At 38.5% G+C, this 14,236-nt stretch overlaps 1 protein-coding gene across 1 annotated transcript; it reads right to left on the bottom strand.

Moving 5' to 3' along the window:
- Window positions 1-5,821: 5,821 nt before the first annotated feature.
- On the bottom strand, window positions 5,822-7,081 carry LOC112658427 (heterogeneous nuclear ribonucleoprotein C-like). The gene has a single exon (XM_035697431.2). The coding sequence runs from the start codon at window positions 6,995-6,997 to the stop codon at window positions 6,116-6,118; it is 882 nt and encodes a 293-aa protein (XP_035553324.1). The 5' UTR covers window positions 6,998-7,081; the 3' UTR covers window positions 5,822-6,115.
- Window positions 7,082-14,236: the final 7,155 nt, after the last annotated feature.

A 14,236-nucleotide genomic window follows, 5' to 3' on the forward strand; every position in this document is an offset into this window, starting at 1 on the left:
TTAAATATCATCTCCTCTTAAACTTTTGACCAGATTTTGCAAAATGGCTGTTGTGGGTACATTTAACCTGCAGGCATGTTTTTTTTTTTTTTCTTTTACCTCACATAGAACTTTAAAAAACAAAAAAACTTAGAAATGGTTACCAGATACAAAAATTAGAATACTTCATATAATGTGGATTTATAACTTCTCTTAAAATATCAGACGACCTGCGGCACTGGGTACAGTTTCCCACATCTGAAGCTGAGTAGTAGCTGCTCCTTTCGTTAGAGCATGCACTTTCCAGGACGCCCTCATCTCCACCCAGTTGCTTTGCCTACCTGTGATGCCTTTTTTGCCTCTGGAACTCTTGAGATTTGTTAGGAAAATAAGATTGTAGATTGAGCGTGAGTCAGTAAGATCTCGAACTGCTCCAAGTGGTGGCTGGAAAGAAATAAGGGCAGAACACAAGAAAGAAAAGTGTGAAGGAAGAATTTTCAACATTTAGTGACTGATGCAGCATGGCTTGATGGGAAAGGAGTTGTGACCCTGAGTGGCCAGTGGAGTGACAATGTTTATAATAAGCATGTTGGTGGCCAGTCAGATGCTTTTTCCCAGATGGTGCACATATTCCCCAGCTGCTTTGACAGTTGGCTGGAAATTACTTGCAGTTGCCCTCCTTCTCTAGTAAATTGGCACCCATGAAAGGAATGAGAGCACATTGAGAGGTCACACATAGCACTCTCTGAGGAGATGGCGTCATGTAGTCAATGATTCATTGACATGGACGTACAAAAGACAATCCTTCTTGCCTCAAGGTGGGATCAACTGAGTGGTACAATTTATGCTTCACAACTCCCCACAGAAGCTGGATTCCAGTTAGGACTGCAGCTTTATTTAGTTTCCTTCTCCAAATCTCAGTTGCTTTAGTCCATTTTCTAAAAAAAGATTTATTTGTTGAGTGAGGTGGGGCAGAAGGAAAGAATCCCAAATTGACTCCCCACTGAGCACAGAGTCCTATGCGGTGCTCCATCCCAGGACCCTAAGACCATGACCTAAGCCAAAATCAAGAGTTGGTCGCTTAACCAACTGACCCTCCTGGGTGCCCCTGCTTCCCTTCTTTTATCCTGCAAGTGCTTTCTCAATAATTCATGAACACTAGAATATCAGTAAATTATGTATTCTTAGGAACCCAGCCTTAGAACCCAGCCTTGGAACCCAACCTTCATAAGAGAATTTTGTAGTTTAAAACTTGGGAAATGACTAACAGTAGGGAGATAAAACCTAAGAGCTCCTCCCCATAGGAATTCTTTTATAATCATGGTTTTATCTCTAGCTCAGCAGCACAGGGCCTGGCATATCCATTGTAGAGCAAATTTTATTTTGTTTGTCAAATGAATTTGATTTGGAGTCTATTAAGTTTGAAGCAGCAGCAGGACATCCAGTGTGAGATACGGTACATGGGCACAGGAAAGTGATTGTGGCTGGATATTTAGGACTTTCACTGGGAAGGAAGCAATTCAAGAAGGAGGCAGTAATTAGTGTCCAGTCCAAATAAATTCTTGAGTCTCTTCAACATAAAGCAGCCCGTATTTGTCTTTACCTCAGTGAGGTACATAACTTCAGTTACTCTAGATCAATGATTTACAATCCTCTAGTAAAATTTATGCAAAATTCAGTTAGTGAGTTTTGCTCACTACTACTAGTAAGTAGATCCAGTGGAAAAGATTAACATTCAGTTGGAGAAGTACTTGTGGATTTTGTTTATATATTCTGTATTCTATTCCCAAACAAATTGAGTGAGCCATCTGAGATTCCTTTAGGACAGGGAAGTGTGCAAAATAAATAAAATAGTGTTTATTGTGCTTACACTTAAGAGATTTATGCCTATCTCTCTTCATTACACCGATTACATTTTTAAAAAATAGAAATAAAAACAGAGACAAAAGCATTCAAATATCCCAAAGGTTAAACTATTTATATTTTCAAATACAAGTCTCCAGTATGCTGAAGAGGGTGGTTTTGAATGCTTTAAATCTTGGTTGTCTAATTTCATCCCATAAACTGTAATTATAGCTCTTTATAACATGCTAAATAATTCCTCCCCAACTGGATGTTTATACCTTTCAAATATTTATAGACTGTCATCATTCCTTAGTCATCTCTTTGCAAAGTTGCACATATTTTGTTCCTATAATATTTTTCATAAATCAATTTCCTCAATACTAAGCTGCTTGTCTGAGTTCTCCATTCAATTTGTCTCCATCTTTTTAATATAGTGCTAATCAAAGTTAAATGAGATATTTTGGGCTCAATTTATCCTAAGGTTGTTTGAGAGGGTTGAAAATTTCCTCACCTGGATTAGTTCATTTATATATGGCTCAGAATAGTGCTGACTTTATCGGTATTTTTATCATTTTACTTTGAAAAGCCATAACTAATTTCCCGTGTAATGGCACTCAAAAATCTCTGTGCCGTTACTGTTTCTTCACTGATCATTGAATATGTAGGAATTAAATGAGTTCAGAATATATTTCTATAATTTGCTTCTTATTATGCAATATTGAATCACAGTTCCAGCTTCTTAATATCCATAAACTATTATTATTTCTCATTGTCCCTCCAAATCAGTAATATCTGGAAATTTAGAATATATTATTTTCATTCTAGGTTGTTCGGAAAGATATTAAATTCTTTCTTGCAACCACATTTTCAGTCTTTCAACATAATTATTTCTTTCCAACCAATGTTTCAGTTGACCTGGCTGTGTCATTATTATGACAATTTATTAAGAAAATTCCTTTTGCTTATTATGTCTTAAGCATATCCCCCTGCTGATAGGATACTATGCATATATCCTACGGGTAGCAGATAACATAAGAATAATTTGAAATGCTCAATATTTTCTTCTTCAATATCATCATTGCTCAACAACCATATCCTATATTTATATATTTCAAGTTTTAAAACTTGAATTTCATTTCCCTTTTTCAGTTTAAAAACCTCATACAGCTTCCTAGAGCCATGTGTGTAGTAACGTGGGTGTGGCCCCCAAAGGGTCTGCTCAGTCTGACCCCACTCAGCCTCCCTGTTCTCAGCCCTATTCACTCTGCCCCATGAGCGCTGTGCTCCACCACACACAATGGATTTCTGTGAAGACTTGAGAAGGATCCCCACAGAATTAGTTCTTCCCTCTCCCAGTGCTTGTTGCCTTAATTTGTGCCTCTATAGAAGCTCTTGTTTCACTGAAAGCTTTACTGTTACTTGTATACATTGTTGTCTCCCACACATCATTTTGTGAGTTTATTTTTTCATTCCCCTGTGCCTCACAGAAGTACTTAAAAATGTTGAATAACAGCAACTCCAGATTTTCTACCTTGACAGGGTTTTGAGTGATAGTCCAGCTGGAGAGAGAGCTAGAAACCAGGAGACCTGTCCTAAAGCTGCACTGGTAGGGCAAACACATGACATTTACTTAGATTGCTTATTTGGGAGTGGCTTGGGGGTGATTAATAGAGGTCATGGGGGGTTACAAATACCTGTGCATTCCTTGGTGTTGGAAGCAGTCAAGGAGGAAGGACTTGAGGACAGTCAGGCTCAGAATGATGAAAGGACTTGCAGAAGTCACCCTATGATGGACTGGATTAAAAATCATGGGCTTGTGTTTTCACTCATGATTTTGTTCCCATGATTCATTATTCTGTTTTGCTTAGGTGTTTCTCTTAATGCCTAACTCTGACTCATAATGACATCAGACAGAGCAGATGACATTTTTCTACCCTCATGTAGTCTGTTTGGAAGATAGAATCACCTTCTCCCATCTTGACCCCATATTAATTGGTGTCCAGTCAGGAAACCAAAAACCACTTTAGGTTTTTCAAATAGAAAATACAAGGCATTGGTTTCATTGGTTTAGGAAAGCCTGATGGAGCAGAAGGCAGAAGGTGGGGAGACGAAGAGTTAGTGACTACAAGAAGTCACCACCAGCCCTGGCTAGAGGATTGCAGGAGAGACAGTGCCAGAAGACACAGGATGATGTTCACAGTGGATCTTGCTGGAGGCCAGAAGCCACATTGCTGACAAATCCATGGTCATCCCTCCTGCAGCTACTGAAGACCAATGGAGGGCACAGCCAGCTGGCTTCATGGATGCTTTTTTGCTGTTTTAACTGTGCATAATACCGGAGCCGCAGCCATCAGCCCCAGTCCACAGGGCCAAAGGCCACTGAAGCCTGAGACCTCCCACTGCTGTTGGAAACAAAATTTCTTAATAATAAAATAAAATTTTCCCCTTTCTTCAGCTTTCTAATCTTCTGCTAGTACCTTTTTTTTTTTTTTTGGAAGAACTGATCCAGAAGTCATCTGGCTGAGAAACCAAGGAAATTTAATTTTTAGTGTTTTAGGCCTAGAATGTCACAAGGTAGAAAAGAAACTAAGAGAAAAATGGGCAAATGAGTGTCACATATCCCTCATTCCACCAAGGCTTTGGCATAATTCCAATTCTCTACTCTTTCCACCCATGAAATAATAGCAGCTTGCATTTAAGTATCTATACAACAAACTTTACAACCTGGCAAAAGTAGTTTTGGCATGTACAAAATTTGCATTTATCTCTTTAGATCAATGCTTCCTACAATGTATTCTATAGACGCATTCTGAAGAAAGATCTATCAATCCCATGAGTTTGGGAAACTCTGCACTATATACCTGCCCTTGGGGTTGCACAGTTCATATATTAGTATGTGAAAGTCTCTGAGAAATTCATCAAACCCAATGAAATTTGACATTTTTGACTTTGTAATTGGGATACATTAGTGACAAAAATGATCACCGTCCCTGCCACCTGGAATTTAGGAGAGAGATGTAGAGAATAAAGTAAGCAGAGAGGGATCCCTGGGTGGCGCAGCGGTTTAGCGCCTGCCTTTGGCCCAGGGCGCGATCCTGGAGACCCGGGATCGAATCCCACGTCGGGCTCCCGGTGCATGGAGCCTGCTTCTCCCTCTGCCTGTGTCTCTGCCTCTCTCTCTCTCTCTCTCTCGCTCTCTCTCTCTGTGACTATCATAAATAAATAAAAATTAAAAAAAATTAAAAAAAAAGTAAGCAGAGAAATGTGTGTGTGTGTGCACGTGTGTGTGTGCGTGTGTGTGTGTGTGTGCATATGAATGCAATTTAAGTCAGGTTATGAATGAAGCCAAGTAGGATGCAGTGATAGAAAATATTATAAAGGGGATGGATCTTATGAGATAGCATGTTTGGTGCAGACTCTGAGGGAGTGAAGTTTTAGGCAATGCCTTAAAGAGTGGATGGAATCAGTTACAACACAGAGTACACCAACACAGAGCCTCTCAGTAGCCTGTAGACTGACCTCTGTTGGCAAACTGCTCTGGAACTCTAGTGAGATCTGTCCCGAAATTGAGAATAAGCATTTGTAACATTTATCGTAATTTGATAGACTACCTTTATGCCATTAAATATAAAAATAAAATATATTTCTTTTAAATTTTTTTCTAGTAGTTGATTTTTACTCTATTTTGGAAAGTATTCCATGACAGATTGAAGAAAAGATCTGATCCTTTACCGCAGATAATTCAAGAAACTCTGCTCTAGCAGAAGTAAACTTTGTTGCAAAAGCTCTAAAGAAGTAAAGAGGCGACTGAGTTTGACCGGAGGCTTATGACTGGGAGTGTGATTGTGTGTAGAGCTTTGAGGACAAAATAAAGAAATAAAGTGACTGGATTTTATTTCAAGTGCAGAGGGAAGCTAATGAAGAATTTTAAATAATTTAAACAGATACATGATATGATTTAGATTTTTATTTTTTATTTATTTTTTATTTTTTTATATTTTTAAAAAACCACACATCCTTTTTATTGTTAAGTCATAAAGAGGTATCAAAATTAAAAGCAAAAATTACAGGGTAAGACTTAACATAACTACTAGGAGCGTCAAAGGAAGTGAAAATGGGACTAGGCGCAGGGCAATATGAATTAATGAACATGGGAAGGATAAGGATGGGGAGAACAGTGAGCATGTGCTGAAGAAGATACTAGGGGAGAGGATCTGGTGAAAATTTTGATCTTAGACAAGTGCCTAGGTAAAGAAATAATGGGACAAGATTTCTAAACCCCACTATGTGCTTAAGAGTCATCCTCGCCATTGGCACTGTCTCTGTCATCCTCTCCTTCCTCAGCCTCTTTTTCATCATCCTTGATCAACTCCAGCTGGTCATCCCCCCGATCTTCATTATCATCATCATCCAGTAGGTCCCCCTCCTCAGCAGAGCCATCTGCACCCCCCTCAGACTCCCTCTTCACATTAGTCACATCTTTCTTCAGGGAGCTGCTGCTCTGCTCCTCTTCTGACTTATCATTCTTCATCTCTCCTTGTTTGCTCTGATCTTTCTCAATTCTTTCCAGGCTTTCCAGTAGAGAATCCACTTTTTGTTTTATCTGGGTCAACTCCTTCTTAATAGTTTGAAGGTCATCTCCTTTCAACTTTCCAGCCTTGGAAGAAGATCCTCGCTGTCCACTCGTAGAATTGAAGCCACTTTTGCCCCTTCGTGAGGTGTTTCCTGATACACGTGGACGTTTTGAGGGAACCACAGCGCGAGCAATAGGAGGAGGAGGGGGTCCACGTGCTGGGTAACTGTACATCCTGTCGTAATGATCTCGTTGCAAGTCATAGTCCAAATCAAAAGAGGAGCCGTACATCTCCGCTGCAGATCGTTTCACACCTGCTTTTCCTCGGTTCACTTTTGGCTCTGCAGCCAGATTAATATCTAAAAGCCGGCCGGCAATCATTCTGCCATCCTCTCCTGCCACAGCAGCCCGGGCATTTCTCTCATTAACATACTGAACGAAGGCAAAGCCTTTATGAACAGAGCAACCCACAATTTTGCCGTATTTTGAGAAGATTGCCTCCACATCAGATTTCTTGACCACAAGAGTATTGAGATTCCCAATGAATACACGGGAGTTCATGGAGCGAGGATCTGTCTTGTTGGTAACATTGCTGGCCATTGTCTTTGCTGGTAAGGTTCCTCACAAAGCCGAAAACAGGAGGGGGAGGGAGAAGGGATTCGATTCTGAATCTCCCACTCCCGGGTTCCACGTGCAGAAGCTAAGTGCAGCTCGAGGGCGACCGCTCAGCCTTCCTGATTTAGAGTTTTAAAAACAATTATTCTAACTGCTTTCTGAAGAACCAGCTAAAATGAAATAAAGAGTGTAAAATACACTGATCAGCCTGGAAGCTTTCAGAAGTTTCTGGAGATGATGATGGCTTAGACTGTGGCTGTGATAAACAGGAAGAGGCTAACTGGGGGGAGAACTGAAATAGAATTGGCACATGACTCCCTGAGGAATTGGAGGCAAGTAGGTAGAAAAGGCTGGGAAGGGGGGCACAGGAAGAGATTGAAGCTTCTCTAAGAAGAAGATAAGGCTTGATGTATGCATTCAGGGATAAACAGTATTTCGTTTCCATAGCCATGAGGACCGGATCATATTGAAGATAATGCAAAGGGAAGAGTTCAGGGCTCAGGACTGAATCCTAAAGAGAATCTTTGATCTTTTTTAGGCCCTGGGGAATCCAGCTGGAAGAGAACTAATTACCTCAAGGCATGTTGATTTTTAGACATTCAGATTTGTGTCTAGATATCATTAATATTAAATTCCATTCAGTAAATTTACTGAGCACCTATATATTTAGAAGCTGATGGAGGTGTTGTAAAAGATAAAAGCCAAACAAGACACTTAAGAGCTTGCTATCTAGAAGGACATCTAGACTATCTACACAAGTACAAGACTTGTACTGTTAAGTGTTGTAAGAGAATACAAATTGAAATGGGGATCTGGAAAGGTTTAAGTGGAGATGGTATTGAGCTGGCCTTAAAGGAGGTGCATGACTTTGAGTCAATAAAAAGTATACAAAAATAAAAATAAAAAGTATATAATACATTGAATATACATATACATGTATATTCAATGTATTATATTAGCCCCATGCATACACACATTTATATTTATTTTCATATCCTTATTGGCACATATACAGATGTGGCTTCCCATGGGGAAGCCAAATATGGGACTCAATTCCAGAATCATGATTTGAGCCAAAGGCAGACGCTCAACCACTGAGCCACCCAGATACACTTCTGCCCATTTCTTAACTGGATTATTTGTTTTTGGGGGTGTTGAATTTGGTAAGTTCTTTATATATTTTATATACTTTATCAGATAGGTCATTTTCAAATATCTTATCCCATTCTGTAGGCTACCTTTTAATCTTGTTTATTGTTTCCTTCAATGTATAGAAGTCTTTTACTTTGATGAAGTCCCAATAGTTCATTTTTGCTTTTGTTTCTCTTGCCCCCGGCAACAGGTCTAGTAAGAAGTTGCTATGGCTGAGGTAAAAAAGGTTGCTGCCTATGTTCTCTGCTAGGATTTTGAGGGTCTCCTGACTCACATTTAGGTCTTTTGAATTTACTGTTGTGTATTGTATAAGAAAGTGGTCTAGTTTCATTCTTTTGCATGTTGCTATCCAAATCCCAACAATATTTGTTGAAGAGACTGTCCTTTTTCCATTGGATATTCTTTGTTAAAGATTAGCCCACCATATAGCTGTGGGTTCATTTCTGGGTTCTCTATTCTTTTCCATTGATCTATCTGTTTTTGTGCCAGTATCATAGTGTCTTGACGACTACAGCCTTGTAATATAGCTTGAAATCCTGGATCATGATATCTCCAGGTTTGTTTTTCTTTTCCAGGATTGCTTTAGTTACTTTTTGTGGTCCCATTCAAATTTTAGGATTGTTTGTTCTAGCTCTGTGAAAAATACTGGTGGTATTTTAATAGGGAATGCATTAAATGTCTAGATGACTCTGGGTAGTATAGACATTTTCACAATATCGGTTCTTTTAATCCATGAGCATGGAACGCTTTTCCATTTATTTGTGTCCTCTTCAATTTCTTTCATCAGTGTTCTATAGTTTTCAGAGTACAGATCTTTTACCTCTTCAGTTAGGTTTATTCCTAGGTATCTTATTAATTTTGGAACAATTGCAAATGGGATCAATTCCTTGATTTCGTTTTTCTGCTGCTTCTTTATTGGTGTATATAAATGCAACAGATTTCTGTGCATTGCTTTTATATCCTGTATCTTTCTGAATTTATGTATTAGTTCTAGCAATTTGGTGGAGTCTTATAGACTTTCTACTAGGGTATCATGTCATCTGCAAATAGTGAAAGTTTGACTTCTTCCTTGCCAATTTGGACGCCATTTATTTTCCTTTGTTGTCTCATTGCTGAGGTTAACACTTCCGGTACTATGTTGAATAGTATTGGTGAGAGTGGACATCCTTGTCATGTTCCTGACTGTAGGGAAAAGGCTCTCAGCTTTTCCCAATCAAGGATATTAGCTGTGGGTCTTTTGTATATGGCCTTTATGATATTGAGGTATGTTTCCTTTATCCCTATTTTGTTGAGGGTTTTTATTAAGAATGGATGCTGTATTTGTCAAATGCTTTCTATGCATCTATTGAGAGTATTATATGATTCTTATCCTTTCTTTTATTAATCTGGTGTATTGAGTGGATTGATTTGCAACTATTGGATCATGTTTGTAGCCCAGAAACAAATTCCACTTGATTGTAGTGAATAATTCTTGTAATGTACAGTTGAATTTGATTTGCTAGTATTTTATTGAGAACTTTTGTATCCATGTTCACCAGGGCTATTGGCTTGTAATTCTCTTTTTTAGTGGATTCTTTATCTGGTTTTAGAATCAGGGTAATGTTGGAATCATAGAATGAATTTAAAAGTTTTCCTTCCATTTCTATTTTTTTTTTTTTTTTTTGGAGCAGTTGGAGAAGAATAGGTATTAACCCTTCTTTAAATGTCTCCTAGAATTCCCTTGGGAGGCCATCTGGCCCAGGACTTTTGTTTGTTGGGAGATTTTTGATTACTAATTCAATTTCTTTGCTGGTTATGAGTCTATTCAAATTTTCCATTTCTTTTTATTTCAGTGTTGGTAGTTTGTAAGTTTCTAGGATTTCATCCATTTCTTCCAGATCACCAGTTTGTTGGCATATACATTTTCATAATATTCCTGTTATTATTGTTTGTATTTCTGTGGTGTTGGTTGCAATCTCTCCTCTTTTATTTGTGATTTTATCTATTTGAGTCTTTTCACTTTTTGATAAGTCTGGCTAGGGGGTTATCAATTTTATTAATTCTTTCAAAGAACCAGTACTTATTTTGGTTGATCTGTTCTACGGTTTTGTTTCTGTATCATTTATTTCTCCTCTAATCTTTATTATTTCTTTTTTTTTTTTTTTTGCCAGTTTTAGGCTACATTTGTTGTTCCTTTTCCAGGTCCTTTAGGCATAAGATTGGGTTGTCTTTTTGAGACTTTTCTTGCTTCTTGAGGTAGGGCTGTATTACAATATACTTCCCTCTTAGGACTGCTTTTGCTGCATCCCAAATGTTTTGGGCTGTCATGTTTTCATTTTCATTTGCTTCCATGTATTTTTAATCTCTTTTTATTTTTTTAAAGATTTTATTTATTCATGAGAGACATAGAGAGAGAGAGAGGCAGAGTCACAGGCAGAGGGAGAAGCCGGCTCCACGGTGGGAGCCTGACATGGGACTCGATCCCCGGTCTCCAGGATCAGGCCCTGGGCCAAAGGCGGCGCTAAACCACTGAGCCACCAGGGCTGCCCTTAATCCCTTTTTAAATTTCCTGGTTAACTCATTCATTCTTTAGTAGGATGTTCTTTAACCTCCATGTATTTGTGGTCTTTCCAAGTTTTTTCTTGTGGTTGATGTCAAGTTTCATAGTGTTGTGGTCTGAAAATATGCATGGCATGATCCTGATCTTTTTGTAATGGTTGAGGGCTGATTTGTGACCCAGTATGTGATCTATTCTGAAGAATGTAATGTGCACTTGAAAAGAATGTGTATTCTGCTGCTTCAGGATGAAATATTCTGATTATATCTGTTAAGTCCATCTGGTCCAGTGTGTCATTTAAAGCCATTGTTTCCGTGTTGATTTACTGCTTTGATTATCTGTCAATTGCTGTAAGTGGGGAGTTAAAGTCCCCTTCTATTATTGTATTATTATCCATTAGTTTCTTTATGTTTATTATTAATTGATTTATACATTTGGGTGCTCCCAAGTTGGGAATATAAATATTTACAATTGTTAGATCTTCTTGATGGATAGACCCCTTAATTATGATATAATGCCCTTCCTCATCTCTTGTTATAGTCTTTGTTAAAAATCTAGTTTGTCTGATATAAGTTTGCTTACTCTGGCTTTCTTTTGACATCTATTACATGATAACTTCTTCTCCATCCATTGCTTTCAAACTGCATATGTCTTTAGGTATAAAATGAATCTTTTGTAGGCAGCATATAGATGGATATTTTTTATCCATTCTAATACCCTATATCTTTTGGTTGGAACATTTAGTCCATTTATATTCAGAGTGATTATTGAAATGTATGAATTTGGTGTCATTGTGTTACCTATAGAGTTGATGTTTCTGGTGATGTTCTCTGGTCCTTTCTAGTCTCTGTTGCCTTTTTTTTTTTTTTCTCTCTCACTCAAAGAATCCTAATATTTCTTACAGAGTTGGCATAGTGGTCATGAACTCCTTCAGTTTTTGTCTTGGAAATTCTTGATCTCTCTTTCTATTCTGAGTGACAGCTGTGCTGGATAAAGTAATCTCGGCTGCATATTTTTCCTATTCAGCATGTTGAATATATCCTGCCACTTTCTTCTGGACTGCTAGATTTCTATGGACAGAGCTGCTGAAAACCTGATCTGTCTTCTGTCATAGGTTAATGATTTTTTTTTCCCTTTCTGCTTCCAGGATTCTTTCCTTGTCTGTATTTTGTGAATTTGACTATGATATATCTTGGTGATGGTCAACTTTTGTTGAGTTTAATGGGATTTTCTGTGCTTCTACAATATATTTCCTTTCTGTTGTTGTTCAATCTTAGTACACACAGGTAGGTTCAGAAGTGCTAAGTCATATCTCTGTGAGAAATACATTTACTAACTAGAATATAGTATATTTGTACAAAAATTTTTGTCTCTAGCCTTAATAGTATTTATTCAAAATATTGTTTTCTAAAGTTTCTTAGGTTAGTTCTTTTCTTCTCTTTCTGTGTTAGTGAGGTAATCTAGTTCATAGGTTAGATTAGTTACATTTGTTAGAGCTTATGTTCCATTTTGGGGTTCCATTTTGGGATACCTCCACATCCTGTTATGTTTTTATTCACTTTACATAGAATAAAATGCACTCATTTTGGGGCATAATTCTTTGGGTTTTGACAATTGCTTAAACCCATGTACCCAACACCAAGCATGATACAGAGTACTTTTATCACTACTGGGGATCCCTGGGTGGCGCAGTGGTTTGGCGCCTGCCTTTGGCCCAGGGCGCGATCCTGGAGACCCGGGATCGAATCCCACATAGGGCTCCCGGTGCATGGAGCCTGCTTCTCTCTCTGCCTATGTCTCTGCCTCTCTCTCTCTCTCTCTCTTTCTCTCTCTCTCTCTCTGTGACTATAATAAATAAATAAAAATTAAAAAAAAATTATCACTACTGAAATTCCTGTGTGCTGTACCTTTGTTGATATCACCCCAAGTCCCAGCAACCATTAATCTGTTTTCTGTCTCTATTTTGGCCATTTTCAGAAAGTTATGTAAAGAGAATCATATAAAATGGCATGGATATGCCATGCTATGTACATCTATTCATTGATTTAAAAATATTTGGTTATTTTCAGTGAGGTGATTGTGAATAGAGATACGAGAAATATTCATGTATAGGTTTTGGTGTGAACACAAGGTTTCAATTCTCTAGGGTAAATACCTAGGAGATATAAAATTATTTCCTCCTTGCGTTTAAGTTTAGGTCATGTCTATTGACCAATCTTCCAGTTCACTGATTCTTTGTTAAGTCTGTTGATGCCATTTGAAGACATTCTTCACCTCTATTACTATGGTTTTCATTTCTTACATTTCAAGTTGATTGATACTTTCTTATTAATTTTCATCTCTCTGCTGAAATTGCCTATCTGATCTTGTATGTTGTTCTTCTCCACTAGAGCTTTATCATAATACTCATAGTTATTTTAAATTCCCTGTCAGGTAGTTCTGACATCTCTGTCATCTCTGAGTCTGGTTCTGTCAATTCCTTTATTTTTTGACAGTGTGTTGTTTTTTTCTCACCTTTTCATATGCCTCATAATTTTTTGTTGAAAGCCAGACACCTTGTCCAGGACAGTAGAACTGTGATAAATAGATTTTATGCCTGGAAATGCATATGCATATACTTGTCCTTCTGCTAGAATTTTAACATGTGAATTTGAGTTAGGAGTTGGGCTGAGTTTGATATTACCCTCCTCAGCTGCAGTGCTAACTCAATTCACCACAAGGATCAAATTCCTTTAGTGACTCCTTGCACATCAGGTGGGGGGTTTGCTTCTAGCCCTCCCCCTGCCAACACACAGTGTTTGTTCCACCCTTAGTTAGTTCTTCCCTTTGTGCTGTGCCCCAGAGAGAGTCTGTCTTCACTCTCTTGGCCTTCTTCCAGCAATATCTACTGTATCTTGTTACTCAGCTTGTGAGCCTGGTGGTGGGGGAGAGGAAGTTCTCTGTTTTTATTAAGACTCAGTCTTAGGTAGGCACTGTGTCTGTAGGGTGTGGTTTTCTCTGTCCTCCTATCCCTCTCTTCACCTTAGTTGTGGTCCCAAGAGATATTCTGGAGCCTTGCCTATGCTAGGGTTAAGATGACCACCTCCTTCCAGTGTGCTAGGGACTTCCCCAGTTAGCCCTGAAAGTCCCATGTCCATCCTAGGCAAACTGGAAGTAAAAGTAGTAGATGTTTTCTGTTCCTTTCTTCATTTGCAATGGGTTTTCACCAGTTTCCTAAGGATGATTGTTTGTTATACTCCTTCATAATAGCTTAGGACTTTTGTTCCATAAACAAGATAAAGGAGAAAGGTCCTGCTTGGGATTTCTTATTCCTTTAGCAGATGTTGCTATTTGGCTTTTCAGTCCTCCATGGTTAGGGATGCTTTTTCAGTGTGCTTGAGGTGGGGTTCATGGAGAAGAGTCTGTAAGAAGGTACAAACTCTCCCATACCTGCATCTTCAAGAGGCTCCACATTTTCCTACAAGCTTCACTCAGGCTCTACTAGTTCATGAACTATTGTGGCTGAGTTCTTCCACAACCAGTGTCTGATTGTGTCT

Source organism: Canis lupus, chromosome 12, assembly GCF_003254725.2.
Source record: "Canis lupus dingo isolate Sandy chromosome 12, ASM325472v2, whole genome shotgun sequence".
NCBI lineage: Eukaryota > Metazoa > Chordata > Mammalia > Carnivora > Canidae > Canis > Canis lupus.

Excerpts from the sequence above, each read along its gene's own strand:
- LOC112658427 (XM_035697431.2), bottom strand. The coding sequence starts at position 6,997 with ATGGCCAGCAATGTTACCAACAAGACAGATCCTCGCTCCATGAACTCC.